This window comes from Myxocyprinus asiaticus, chromosome 11 (genome assembly GCF_019703515.2).
Source record: "Myxocyprinus asiaticus isolate MX2 ecotype Aquarium Trade chromosome 11, UBuf_Myxa_2, whole genome shotgun sequence".
In the NCBI taxonomy this organism is placed as follows: domain Eukaryota; kingdom Metazoa; phylum Chordata; class Actinopteri; order Cypriniformes; family Catostomidae; genus Myxocyprinus; species Myxocyprinus asiaticus.
In genome coordinates, this window is record NC_059354.1 from 1,683,816 (window position 1) to 1,695,931 (window position 12,116).

Consider the following 12,116-nt stretch of genomic DNA (forward strand, 5'->3'; position numbering starts at 1 on the left):
CCTACTCACACACATAGTTACAATCAGGGAGGAGAATGTGCTCTCTGTTGAGCAATGACAAATGCATCAAAAGAAAAACAAAATGGCTCTTTTCGCTACCCGAATCAATTATCAGCATGGCTCAATGGACAGAGCAGTGTGAGCAAAGAACAGGTTCTGTGCAGGGTCCGATAGGACGTGCACATTATAGTGCTGCGAGCAGTATCGCCGCTCCCTATACGCATATTACCTAGTGTGCATAGGGCACCAACTCCCTAGAGGGGTCTCTGTGACAGCACTAGACACTAAAAACAGCAAACAAATATGTGACCAAGGATCCCACACAAATTCTGTGATCACCAATCAGAATACTTTGATGCGCTTTCGTCTGTCAGTCATTTTGCATGTTTTCATAGTGTAGTAGTTGAAGCGGATCATTTGGGTTTAATTCCATATTCAGATTCATAATTGTTGTCAGCTGAGGGCGTTATTTTACAACTGTTGTGTTTGACAACCTTGAGAATACGCAATGCTGCTCGACTATCTCAACGCTATTGTTGGAAGGCAGAGTTTTGGAAAGAAGGCATTGACAAGAACAGGAGAAAACAGTGACATCCACAGACATAAATTAGAAGACTTTTCACACACCGCCACTCTTGAATTTACTATAGTAACACTAACTGTATTAACTAAAATACTTTAGGCAGAAATATCCACAGTTTTCCTGAGCAACCACTATGATGATTCTAATGGCCTGTTTTCTGTTTCTGGGCTGGAGAGGCAACATAAAAACTACCAAAATGAGCGATCCAGACGGAGAACAACCATTTAAGTGTTATTTGTAGTAAAAATGAATTTCAGGCAATCACTCGCTGCTCAAAAACAAGAAGTTTAAACTTTGCGTTATGAGCAGCTTTAGTAGGATATAACTGTCCGATCTGAAAATTTGAAAAAGCGAAAACAAGCTTAAGAACTTCACAAATCTTCTTCAGCGTGACTGATACCAAACTTGCAGTGACACAGATGACAAGCACACACATCTAAAGCTCAGTTAATTCAGGTACTCCACTAAAATAATGGATAATTCTGCTTAAAATGTTTTTTTTTTTTTAGATAAAATTATAGCTGCGTCTGGGAGAAACTCAGATCTGGCAGAAAATCTGCGCTTTTTCGCAATTTCTTAGTCTTTTATTACTTTTTTCGCTGTTGCTTAACATTCAGTAACACAATGACATTTGTCAGTGACTGATGTATGTCATCATGAAATCAGAGACTCTTCTCTTGAAATCCGAACACAAATTGTTACAGGAGATGCAATTGAGACACATAGTAATACCAGAATGGAAACAGGAATGAGTCTCTGCTGACATGTGATCGAATCACCGAAAACGCATCTTTATATCAGATGGAAATAGGACCAGAGTCAGAGTTTTGTGATTATAAAATACTTTAAGCTGGGAGAGGAAACTGCAGTCACTCAACTGCTCCACTCACAAACACTCTTACTTAAGATACATTCAGAATGGAGATCGGTATTATGCACTTTTTTGTATTATTATCTGTGCAACTATATGACACATAAAACACAAAATAACAGAATGAATGCACTGCAGGAGGGTGTGATAAACATGACTCACCGATGTCCATGTACGTGACCTGAAAGCCCTGCTCCAAAGACAGCTCCAGCAGCATTTGAATGTAGTCTGTGTTTGGGATGCTCAGTGGCGTCCTCTTCAGGACAGAAATTTTCTCTCCCACAGAGTGCCGAAGACTCTCCATATACACACGAGGCGGTGGGCTCTGGGGACCACAAAGAACAGCAGGTCAATAGTACATATATGACAACATCTGATTAGCCTAAAACATCCAACTCATCTAGTAGAGGAATATTTGAACCATAAATGAAAACTGTTGTTTTACTCAACCTCATGTTGTTCTAAACCCAAAAACGAAAGGACCTTTTTTTTAAGAATCTTCACTGTTGTGCGCTATGTTCAGGAGCGGGTTTGGTTATTAGCAATAATTAATAATTATCGAAGATATCGATGATAATTAATAATTATTAAAATGAATTAGAACATTGATCAGAATCAATGTTAGCTTTTTTAATCCTTTAAATCAACAAAGATAACTATCATTTATCAAATTCAATAGATTATTAATTATCAAATATAATCATTAATAATTAAAATCAATGGAACATTGATTAGAATTAACACTAGCTTATTGATCCATCAAATTCAACAATCATCGAAGATATTTGTCATTTATCAAAATCAACAGAATATTAATATGGATTAATATCGCTGGGGCATCACCACCCTGGAATCAGGGACTAATAACCAGAGAGTATGGGGCCTGAGTAGCTCAGTGGTAAAAGACGCTGGCTGTCACCCCTGGAGTTCGCTATCCCAGGGCGTGCTGAGTGACTCCAGCCAGGTCTCCTAAGCAACCAAATTGGCCTGTTTGCTAGGGAGGGTAGAGTCACATGGGGTAACCTCCTCGTGATCGCTATAATGTGGTTCGTTGAGCGTGGTTGCCGCGGTGGATGGCGTGAAGCCTCCACAAGCGCTATGTCTTCGTGGCAACGCGCTAAACAAGCCAAGTGATAAGATGCGCGGGTTGACGGTCTCAGACGCGGAGGAAACTGGGATTCATCCTCCGCCACCCAGACTGAGGCGAATCACTACACGACCACTAGGACTTAAAAGCACATTGGAAATTGGGCATTCCAAATTGGGAGAAAAAGGGGAAAAATCCAAAAAAATAAATAAATAACCAGACAGTATAACAGTCTCAATATTATATTCTTCTCTTAGGAAAATTGACGTCCGGAGAACATCAACATTCAAAAGGAAACAATGAAGGCTTGAATCTGAGCACTGACATCCCCTGCCAGCCCTTGACACAGGTGTATGCAAAACAAACCAAAACACATCTCTTTGAAATATAACAAAGTTTATTGATGCAGTAATATAAATTAACAATCAATACAATGCAGTCAATAAACTTCCGACTTACAACTACAAACTAAACAGTGACATGATCAGATATGGTAACCAAAATAAGCCTGTAACAAATGAGAGGAAGGTATGTGTATGTGTGTGAATGTGTGTGTGTGTGTGTGTATAAGAAGTGACGTGCACAAAATGACGGACATGACTCTTGTGGAGAGTAAGTCACGCGAGGTTTCTGGCCAGAGAATATGGCCAAAAATGTGGGTGGAGAGAAGCCGGTTAATGGCGTCTGCCCATTTACCGCGTGTCTCCGCTTGTACGATAACTTAGGGACAAAGCTGAGCTTTATCACCAAGTTATCTACTAGCCAAATGCATGTGCGGGTATGTTTTTGAGGGGGCGCGCGCGCGTGTGTGTGTGTGTGGTTAGTATGAGAGAGAGAGAATAAAGTGGCGGCACCAAAGCCGGTTTCGCGCTCATGGGAGAGAAAGCAGCTGTTAGTTTATCACGGCTGCTGATTCTCAAGTGCGGTAAAGTTAGTTTTATATTTGACATTCGCGACAATACCCATTAAACTGGAAAAAAAAAAAAAAAAAGCTGAATTTTAAAATATTTTTTTTTCATATCAATTTTATTAGCCCTATAAATCAATTAAACAATTTAACCATTTCATATTATGACATCACAAAAAATATTAAATGTTCTTAAAAATATCCCTTTCATGACACAAGGCTCTGTTTGTGGAATTTACATTCTATATGTTTTCAAATAAATAGTGTAAATGTTTGTAATATTCTAATTCCATTAAACTCAATGACCATTTGACCTAGAGACATAAAACCAACTGTAAAACACTGTATAGCACAAGGCCTGTTTTTGGGAGTAAATGTTCAGTACTTTTTATACAGATTCAAGTATCCCTATAAATCTATTAGACTTGTGACTCTTACATTGTTTCACTCGATTCCAGATTGTTCGTCACCCAGAGTAGTTCCAGCGCTTGATAAACATAAGCCAATGTTTTTCCCTTTTGTTAAATTGTTGTTATGAATGTTGCCTTCGATGCTTACATAAAATAAAGCCTATTGCAACAAATTAACTAGCTTGGAGAAGAAATTATAAAGAGAGTGAGCAATTTCCAGTTCGGGCTTCAAATTTCATTATACCAGTCAGGTACGGGCCAGGTTCGGGCTTCAAATTAATGCCTGTGTAGACCTCTACTATGAACTGCCGATGTATGGAAAAGGGAAGCATAAAGATTCCTCAAAAATTCTCCTTTTGTGAGGTCACGTGATGCCATACGAGGAGCAGACATGTAAACGGCGAGCTCTGTGCACTTTGCTAGTTTTTTTATTATTTTCATGTTATAATCTGGTGAGTTTCGATACACCCAGCTACATATTTGTCCTTTGAGGTAAACATGGCAAAGAAGTCAAAATCCTCCGGCTCTGGAGACATAAAAAGACACTTACATGCTCAAGCTGAAACCTCTGATGGGCCTGCGGACCAGGGACCAGGTGCGGCGGTAGAAATCCAGCATCAACTGTCCAACAAGTCTTTGATGCTGACGAAAGTTGTTGCTGACTTGGAGGATCTCACTGTAATACGTCCATCGATTTCGGCAATGGAAACAAAATTCTCTGAGTTGGTTACAAGAGTGGCAGATGTTAAGAAACAGATCGATTATCTGGAGTCATCGGAAAGGGAATTATCCACTAATCTGCTAGCAACCAAGATAGACATGGAAAGCATTTTGGAAAAACTGGAAGATCTTGAAAATAGGAGCCGATGAAATAACGTACAGACTGTTGGATGAGCATGAAGGCAGAGATATGGTGAAATGTCTAAACGAGCTCTTCCTGAGTCTGCTCAACATAACAGACCATAAGCTGGAAATTGAGCAAGCTCATGGAGTCCTGTCTCGCAGATCTGCTGAAGGAGACAGGCCCCGATCAATTCTGGGCAAATTCTGAGATCATCCGATAAAGATCTCGTGTTGCGCCAGGCGAGGAACAAAGGAAAGCTTTCTTGGAAGAATCACAATATTTTCTTGTTCCCGGACTTTGCGAATTCAACAAGAGAGAAACGCAATCAATTCAAGGAATGTAAGAAACTCTTACATCAATGGAAGATCGCTTTTGCACTGATGTTTACGGCCAAACTGAGAATAGATACTAAGGATGGCCGCAAAGTATTTATGTGTCCCAAGCAAGCACTGTCCTTCATAGAAACAATGGGTGAGTAAACCACTTGGTGTTTCTCATGTGAGTGGATTGACTCGCTGTACTTACGCTTGGCTGTCTGAGGAAGCTGAGCGCCATTTTTGTTTCTTTTTGTTTTGGTTCCACCTAGCAGCTGGAGTTTGTTTTGTGGAATAACACTCCTTCAAGAAACTTTTGCATTGACGGAAGATCGCTTTTACACTGAAGTTCCCGGCCAGATTGAGAATGGATACTAAGGATGGCCGCAAAATATCTACATGCCCACACAAAGGATGTTTTTTATAAAGTTGACGGACTAAGTCATGCTGTTTTTTTTATGCGACCTCTGAGTGAATAATACACTCTTGACCATACGAAGAACTGGGATGCCTGTTTTGTTTCTTTTTGTGCTGGTTCCGCCTAGCGGCTGGAATTTGTTTTGAGGAATAACACTGCTTCGGGACAGTTGTGGATGAATCTGTTCGTTCTTTGTGCTTATGCCTCCTGTTGGCTGGAGTTTGTTTTTGTGGAGTATTTTTGTGGGACATTGGAATGATTACGTCATATGCTGCACTCATAAACAGCCGGCTCACTGAATACTTATTTGTCTGTCCAAGGAAACTGAACGGCTTTATATCAACTGGAGTTTGTTTTGTGGAGGAACACAACTTCGAGACAGTTCTGTGAATGAATCTACATGTTCTTTGTGTTTATTCTGCCTATTGGCTGGGGTTTGTTTTACAAAGTATTTTCTGTTATACAATTTTGCCTCACAAAATTTGTTTAGAAGCACAGGACTTGAGCAATCCGATGGCAAAGTTGTCGCGGGGGCTCTCATAGGCGTACATGGACTCTTTGAGTTTAGAGGGATTGAAGCTGGTTGGTGTTGTCGTGCGCAGGGTTAATGCGCACGTTTTTCTTTTTGTTTTGTTCGAGGGAAAGTTCGGGGTTTGATTATTGCACTGATGTTGGAATGTGGTCTGTATAATCTTGTTTTTGACACACAATTTATATTTTCTAATATATCAAAATGTAAAATGTTAATATGAGTGGGTTATCTTTCTCCATGTGGAATGTGAATGGGTTGGGGCACCCCATAAAAAGAAGGAAGGTTATTTCTTTTCTTAAGCATAAGAAATGTGATAGTGTTTCTTCAAGAAACACATCTTTCCTTGCAGGAAGCTGAAAAATTTGGGAAGATATGGGATGGGCATTTTTTCTTTAGTGCTGGCTCAAGTAAAAGCAGGGGAGTCATTACACTGATAAGTAAACATCTACAATTCAAATGTCTCAAACAGATTAAAGATAAATTAGGAAGAGTATTTATTGTTTTAGCAGACATTCAGGGGCAAAGTTTGATTTTGGCTAATATATACGCACCTAACACTGATGATCAGGGCTTTTTCATAGATCTTGAAGGGATGTTGCAAGCCGTTGGCACCTCTCATAATATAATACTGGGAGGAGACTTCAATCTTTTGATGGACTCAGTCCTTGATCATAGTGAAGCAAAAGTGTGTAAGCCCCCTAGAGCAACATTGATGCTTCACAGGATGTGTAAAAATCTTGGTCTTGCAGATATTTGACGACTTTTGAACCCATCTGGTAGGGACTATAAATTTTTTCCATCAGTCCATAAGACTTATTCTAGAATAGATTTTTTTTTTTATATATATCCAAGTCCCTCATTTCATCTGTTGTGAATTGCTCAATTGGAAACATCTTAGTCTCAGATCATGCTCTGGTGAGTTTAGAGGTGTTGCCACATTCAGAGAAAAAGAAATCATATAGTTGGCGCTTTAATGTATCCCTTTTGCAGAATCCTGATTTCCACCAAATGTTAAAGACTGAAATCAATGTTTATATGGAGACCAACTGGTCCTCAGTATCCTCTGTGTGCTTGGCTTGGGTGGCACTTAAGGCGGTTCTTAGGGGTCGGATCATACAGTATGCCTCATTCATCAAAAAATCCAAAGCACGAGAACTCATGGAGTTGGAAGGGAATATTAAAAGTGCAGAGGCAGAGCTGAAGCGCCAAATGTCGTCTGATGGCCTCAGAGAATTCACCCGATTGAAATACAGATGTAATACTATTTTGTCACGGAAAGTGGAGTTTTGGTTATTCAGGGCAAGACAGAAATACTTTGAGTCGGGGGACAAAGCAGGAAAGATTTTGGCTAGATATATAAAGCAGAGAGAGAATTTTTCTACCATTCCCTCAGTGAAATCTGCTGGTGGTGAAATTTTTACCTCGGCCATTGATATTAATAATGCCTTTAAAGAGTTCTATCTTGATCTTTAAAGTTCCACGTCTTAGTCTAATGATGAAGATATTAGAAAATTTGTGGAACCATAAGAAATCCCTAAATGACGACTGAGCAAAAAATAATCTCGATTCTGAGATAACCTTGGAGGAGCTTGACGAGGTAATTAAGGCCCTACTACAGGCAAGGTTCCGGGGCTAGATGGTTTTGCCGCTGAATTTTTTAGATCTAATGCTACAGAATTGACTCTACTTTTGTTAGAAGTTTATACAGAATCATTAAAGAATGGAAAGCTTCCCCCAACCATGACACAAGCACGGATCAGTCTGATTCTTAAAAAGGACAAAGATCCAAGCGAGTGTATAAGTTACCATCCAATTTCCCTGATCCAGCTAGATGTAAAAATTGTGTCAAAAATGTTAGCTAACCGATTAAGTTATGACATCTCTTATACATATAGATCAGGTGGGGTTTATTCGGGGCCATAGCTCTTCTGATAACATTAGGTGTTTCATCAATATCATGTGGTCAGTAGCGAATGATCAGTCTCCGGTCGCTGCCATCTAACTTGATGCCGAAAATGCGTTTGATATAGTAGAATGGGATGATCTTTTTAAGATTTCGGAAATGTATAGGTTCGGGAGTACATTTATTGGTTGGATTAAGTTACTTTATAGACACTCTATAGCAGTGGTACAAACAAATGGATTAATTTCAGATTATTTTACTCTGGATAGGGGCACTCGTCAGGGTTGCCCTCTTTCCCCATTACTGTTCTATCTTGCCCTGGAACTATTAGCAGCCGCAATAAGAAAGGTGGATGATTTTCCAAGGGTGGAGGCGGGAGGTATAGAGCATAAACTTTTGCTTTACGCAGATGATATTTTATTATTCGTCTCCGACCCCACTAGATCTATGCCTTGCCTATACAGAATTATTAATTCCTTTTCTAAGTTTTCAGGATATAGAGTCAATTGGTCTAAATCCGAAGCTTTGGCTCTGACAGCATACTGCCCAGTAACGGCTTTTAAGCTGGCGCTTTCCAGTGGCCCAAACAGGGCATTAAGTATTTGGGCATTTTATTCCCAGCAAAACTGTGTGATTTAGTTAGAGTTCATTTTGACCCCTTAATAAAACAATCTGAGTGATGTGGACAGGTGGGCGTCATTACATTTATCTATGATTGGTAAAGTTAATGTTATTAAAATATGAGTTATATTCCAAAATTTAATTACTTGCTACAGTCTCTCCCTGTAGATGTCCCCCTCTCTTATTTCATGCAATTTGATAGCATAGCGAAGTCCTTCATTTGGAGTGGTAAGCGTCCCATATTACATTTCAATAAGTTACATAGGTCGATTGACAAAGGTGGGCTAGGCCTACCCAAGATTTTATTTTATTATTATGCATTCAGTCTCAGACATTTGGCTCATTGGTCGCTTCCTCCTGAGAGACCCCCTCCCTGGTTCTGTATAGAACAGGGGCAAGAACTTCCTATCTCGCCATTGCAAAGCCTTTCAATCAAACTAATCAGAGAAGTTACATCCCATTATCTCGCATTTGCACTCGGTATAGACAAAAGTGTCCAGACGGTTTAATTCGGACATTTTTTCAATGTTGCCTCGAGCATATGGCTGAACCCCAAATTATGTATCAACAAGTCCCCTTTTTGCTGGTCAGAGTGGATTGTGAGTGGGGTTACTACATTCGGTGACCTATATGAGAGTGGAGCGTTGAGATCCTTTCAAAATTTGGTTCAACTTTTTCAGTTCTGTAAGTATTTACAGCTGCGCCACCTGCTCTGTACAGTTTTTGGGAGTAGTTTTCAACCCCCTAAAGCGGCAGATACTCTGGGAGTGGTGATTACTGCTTTTGGAAAAGGTCATGAGGCATCAGTGTATCACTATCTACCAATTCAGAGTCTGAGGGACAGAACTTCAACTTCTCTTAAGAGATTATGGGAGAAAGATTCTAAACTTGGCATTGGAGGAGGAAGTGTGGGCTAGGATTCTAAAAAATGTCAAGTCTACATCTAGAGATGCAAGGGTTCGCCTTATGCAATTTAAGATTTTACATAGAGTCTACTGGACCCCCTCTAGATTGCATAGGCTTGGTCTTAAAGACACACCCACCTGCTGGCGATGTCAATCAGAAGATGGAGACACAACCAATATCTTTTGGGGATGTGTTAAGATTCAAGAATTTTGGTTGAGGATTCAGAGTATTATGTGCGAGGTTTTGGCCTCTCAAATTTTATTTTGCCCCAGACTCTGTATTTTAGGAGATGGGGCAGTCATTAATTTGGAGAATAAGCACGTGAAAAACTGGGTCCTAACTAGTATTATGATTGCCAGACAGATTATATATCTGATATATATATAGATAATATATTATATTTTAAGGAGTTGAAAGTCGGCTGGGGCGCCCCCATTTCAGGAGTGGTGTTTAGAGATGGCCAGAGTGGCAGCTTTTGAGGAGGGGTTATCCAGAAGACTGGGGAGTCTAGACCTGTTTGTGGAGAAATGGGGCAAATATCTGTCTTTTTTGGAGGGCTCTCAGGGAGGGACAGTGGAGAGAGAGGTGTAGTGGATGTGTGTGATTAGTATATATATATTTTTGTTTTGTTTAGTTTTTTTTGTTTGTTTGTGTGTCTATAATTATGGGACCACTGGGGTGCTGGTGGGTCGGGTTGGGGATTTTTTTTTGGGGGGGGGGGGGGGGGAGATAGTGAGGGTTAAATATTGACTCTGTATGTGTATGTTTTGCTGTTCTTTATTTAATAGATGAATCAATAAAAAATTCCACAGTGGAATACATGGAAACGGGTACAGTGGTTTCAGGTGGGTACCTGGAATCCATGCACTCTACTTACCCATGTGATTTCGGGGGATCCTGACAAACTCTGCAATTTCCCCAGCATTCGTTCAGCTGCTGCTCGTCTGGCCATCTTTTTCGAACTGCCTGTCCCTGAAGAGCAAGAACACATGAAACATCATCAGTACCTTTGTACTCGGGAGTGCAGTGTGATGTCACGCTTTGAAAAGCTGCTAATGATACCTGTCTCCTCCAGTCCTTCTAGACGACAGACAATGGTGAACTCTTTCATGTGATCAGGCCCTGATTCCATACACAACACATATTCGGGCAGGCACCACACCCTCTGCATGGCCAGTTCCTGATAGAGTTCAACGTGGACACAACAGTATTAATACGTTGAAAAACAGAGCTTGACCAATTTATCATTCGCTATTAGCGCCGATAACAGTTTTAATCTTTAAATGTAAAGTTTGTCAGCCTATTTGAATTTCTTTTCAGCTGGTCACATTTATACTTTCGTTAACCAGCTATGACAAGTAACATGTTGGCATAGATCAACAGAAATGCATTTATTTGACTTTGACCTTGGTGGAACACCGCTTTTAGTCTCGCAGACTGAATTCTAATGGGGTTAAAATGCACTTTTTATTTCTGCAAGTTCAAGTGAATGCAAAATGCATTGTCATTAACAACATCCATATCTTTTTCCTCTTTAATGCATATATTTTTAATCTTGATTAGATAATCAAGTGTTCTTAATCGAAGTGAAAGGATGTTCATAGTACCATTTTTTCTTATAATAAAGTTCAGATTAGCACCAGTTTACTATGGCTGGGTATTGATACAGATTTCACCCATTCAAAATTTCGATTTCGAAGTACAGATGCTATTTTTAGTGTTAGCGGTTGAGTTTGTATTATAAAAATAATTAAATTCAATCATATGTATAAAGATTCAACTTAATATTGTGAGCATTGTCATTATTATTACAAGTCTTGTATTCTGAATTAGATAACTTGAAATTACAACTGCACTACACAATAATGTGAAACTGAACTTGAAATGTTAATAAATGTGCAATAAAATATTATACGGTTAAATAAATGGCTATAGACAACAAAATGCTGCCATCAGTCATTCAAACAACAGCTAGTATTAACATTGTCTGATACAGATGACATAAAACATTTATTGGTTATAAATGTTTAAACGAATAACATAAAATCAACATAAGAATAGCACGTTATGACTTCAGCTCCATAGGTAAAGATCTCAGAGTCCTCAAACCATAAGATTCATCCATGCAGAAGAGCAGTGGTGAATCACAATGGACTTAAAGCTGCACTACAGAAGATTTTCTGGATAAAAATTAACAAATTGCCATTATTGATTGAGTACATAAACAATCAGCATTCAAAACAATTCCCCCAATTCACTACGGTAAGCCTATAAAAAGGATTTGTATTTTGAGCTGTCGGGTCAGATTTTGTGCTAAATCATTATGTTGTTCATCCCTGTGTCATTATGTCATGTCTGTAAACACAGAAAAGAAATACTGGCTCTCACGTGTTCTGGCGGGAGAAACTAAGCTGTTCAGTTCAATCACACTCACACAGTTCAGGAGAGCATTGCTGCAGTCTTGATAGATGTTTATCTGTTATCCGTTTGGCGAAGTTGTTTACCTGCTATAATGCTTGGATATGTTTTCTGGTAGAGTTGTTGAAACTTATACTGGTTGTCAAGCTTTTATGAATTAAACAACACGCGTGTTAACTGATTGCGATGAATCTACATTGTCGGGGTAAGTTACTGTGACAATTTAGTATGAGATATACACAAAAACAGAAGAAATCAGGTAAATACATTTTCACAGCACTGTAATTTGCCACTGGCTAGGA

The 12,116-nt window shown here is 39.4% G+C and overlaps 1 protein-coding gene across 1 annotated transcript in view; it reads right to left on the bottom strand.

Annotated features, from left to right (window-relative positions):
- Positions 1–12,116, bottom strand: part of prkra (protein kinase, interferon-inducible double stranded RNA dependent activator) — a 33,460-nt gene that overhangs the window by 13,657 nt on the left and 7,687 nt on the right. Inside the window, exons 5-7 of the mRNA XM_051710501.1 lie at positions 10,459–10,576; positions 10,274–10,368; positions 1,617–1,779 (exon numbers count right to left, since the gene is read on the bottom strand). Coding sequence (XP_051566461.1) covers positions 1,617–1,779; positions 10,274–10,368; positions 10,459–10,576 — 376 coding nt within the window. The remainder of the gene's footprint in view (positions 1–1,616; positions 1,780–10,273; positions 10,369–10,458; positions 10,577–12,116) is intronic.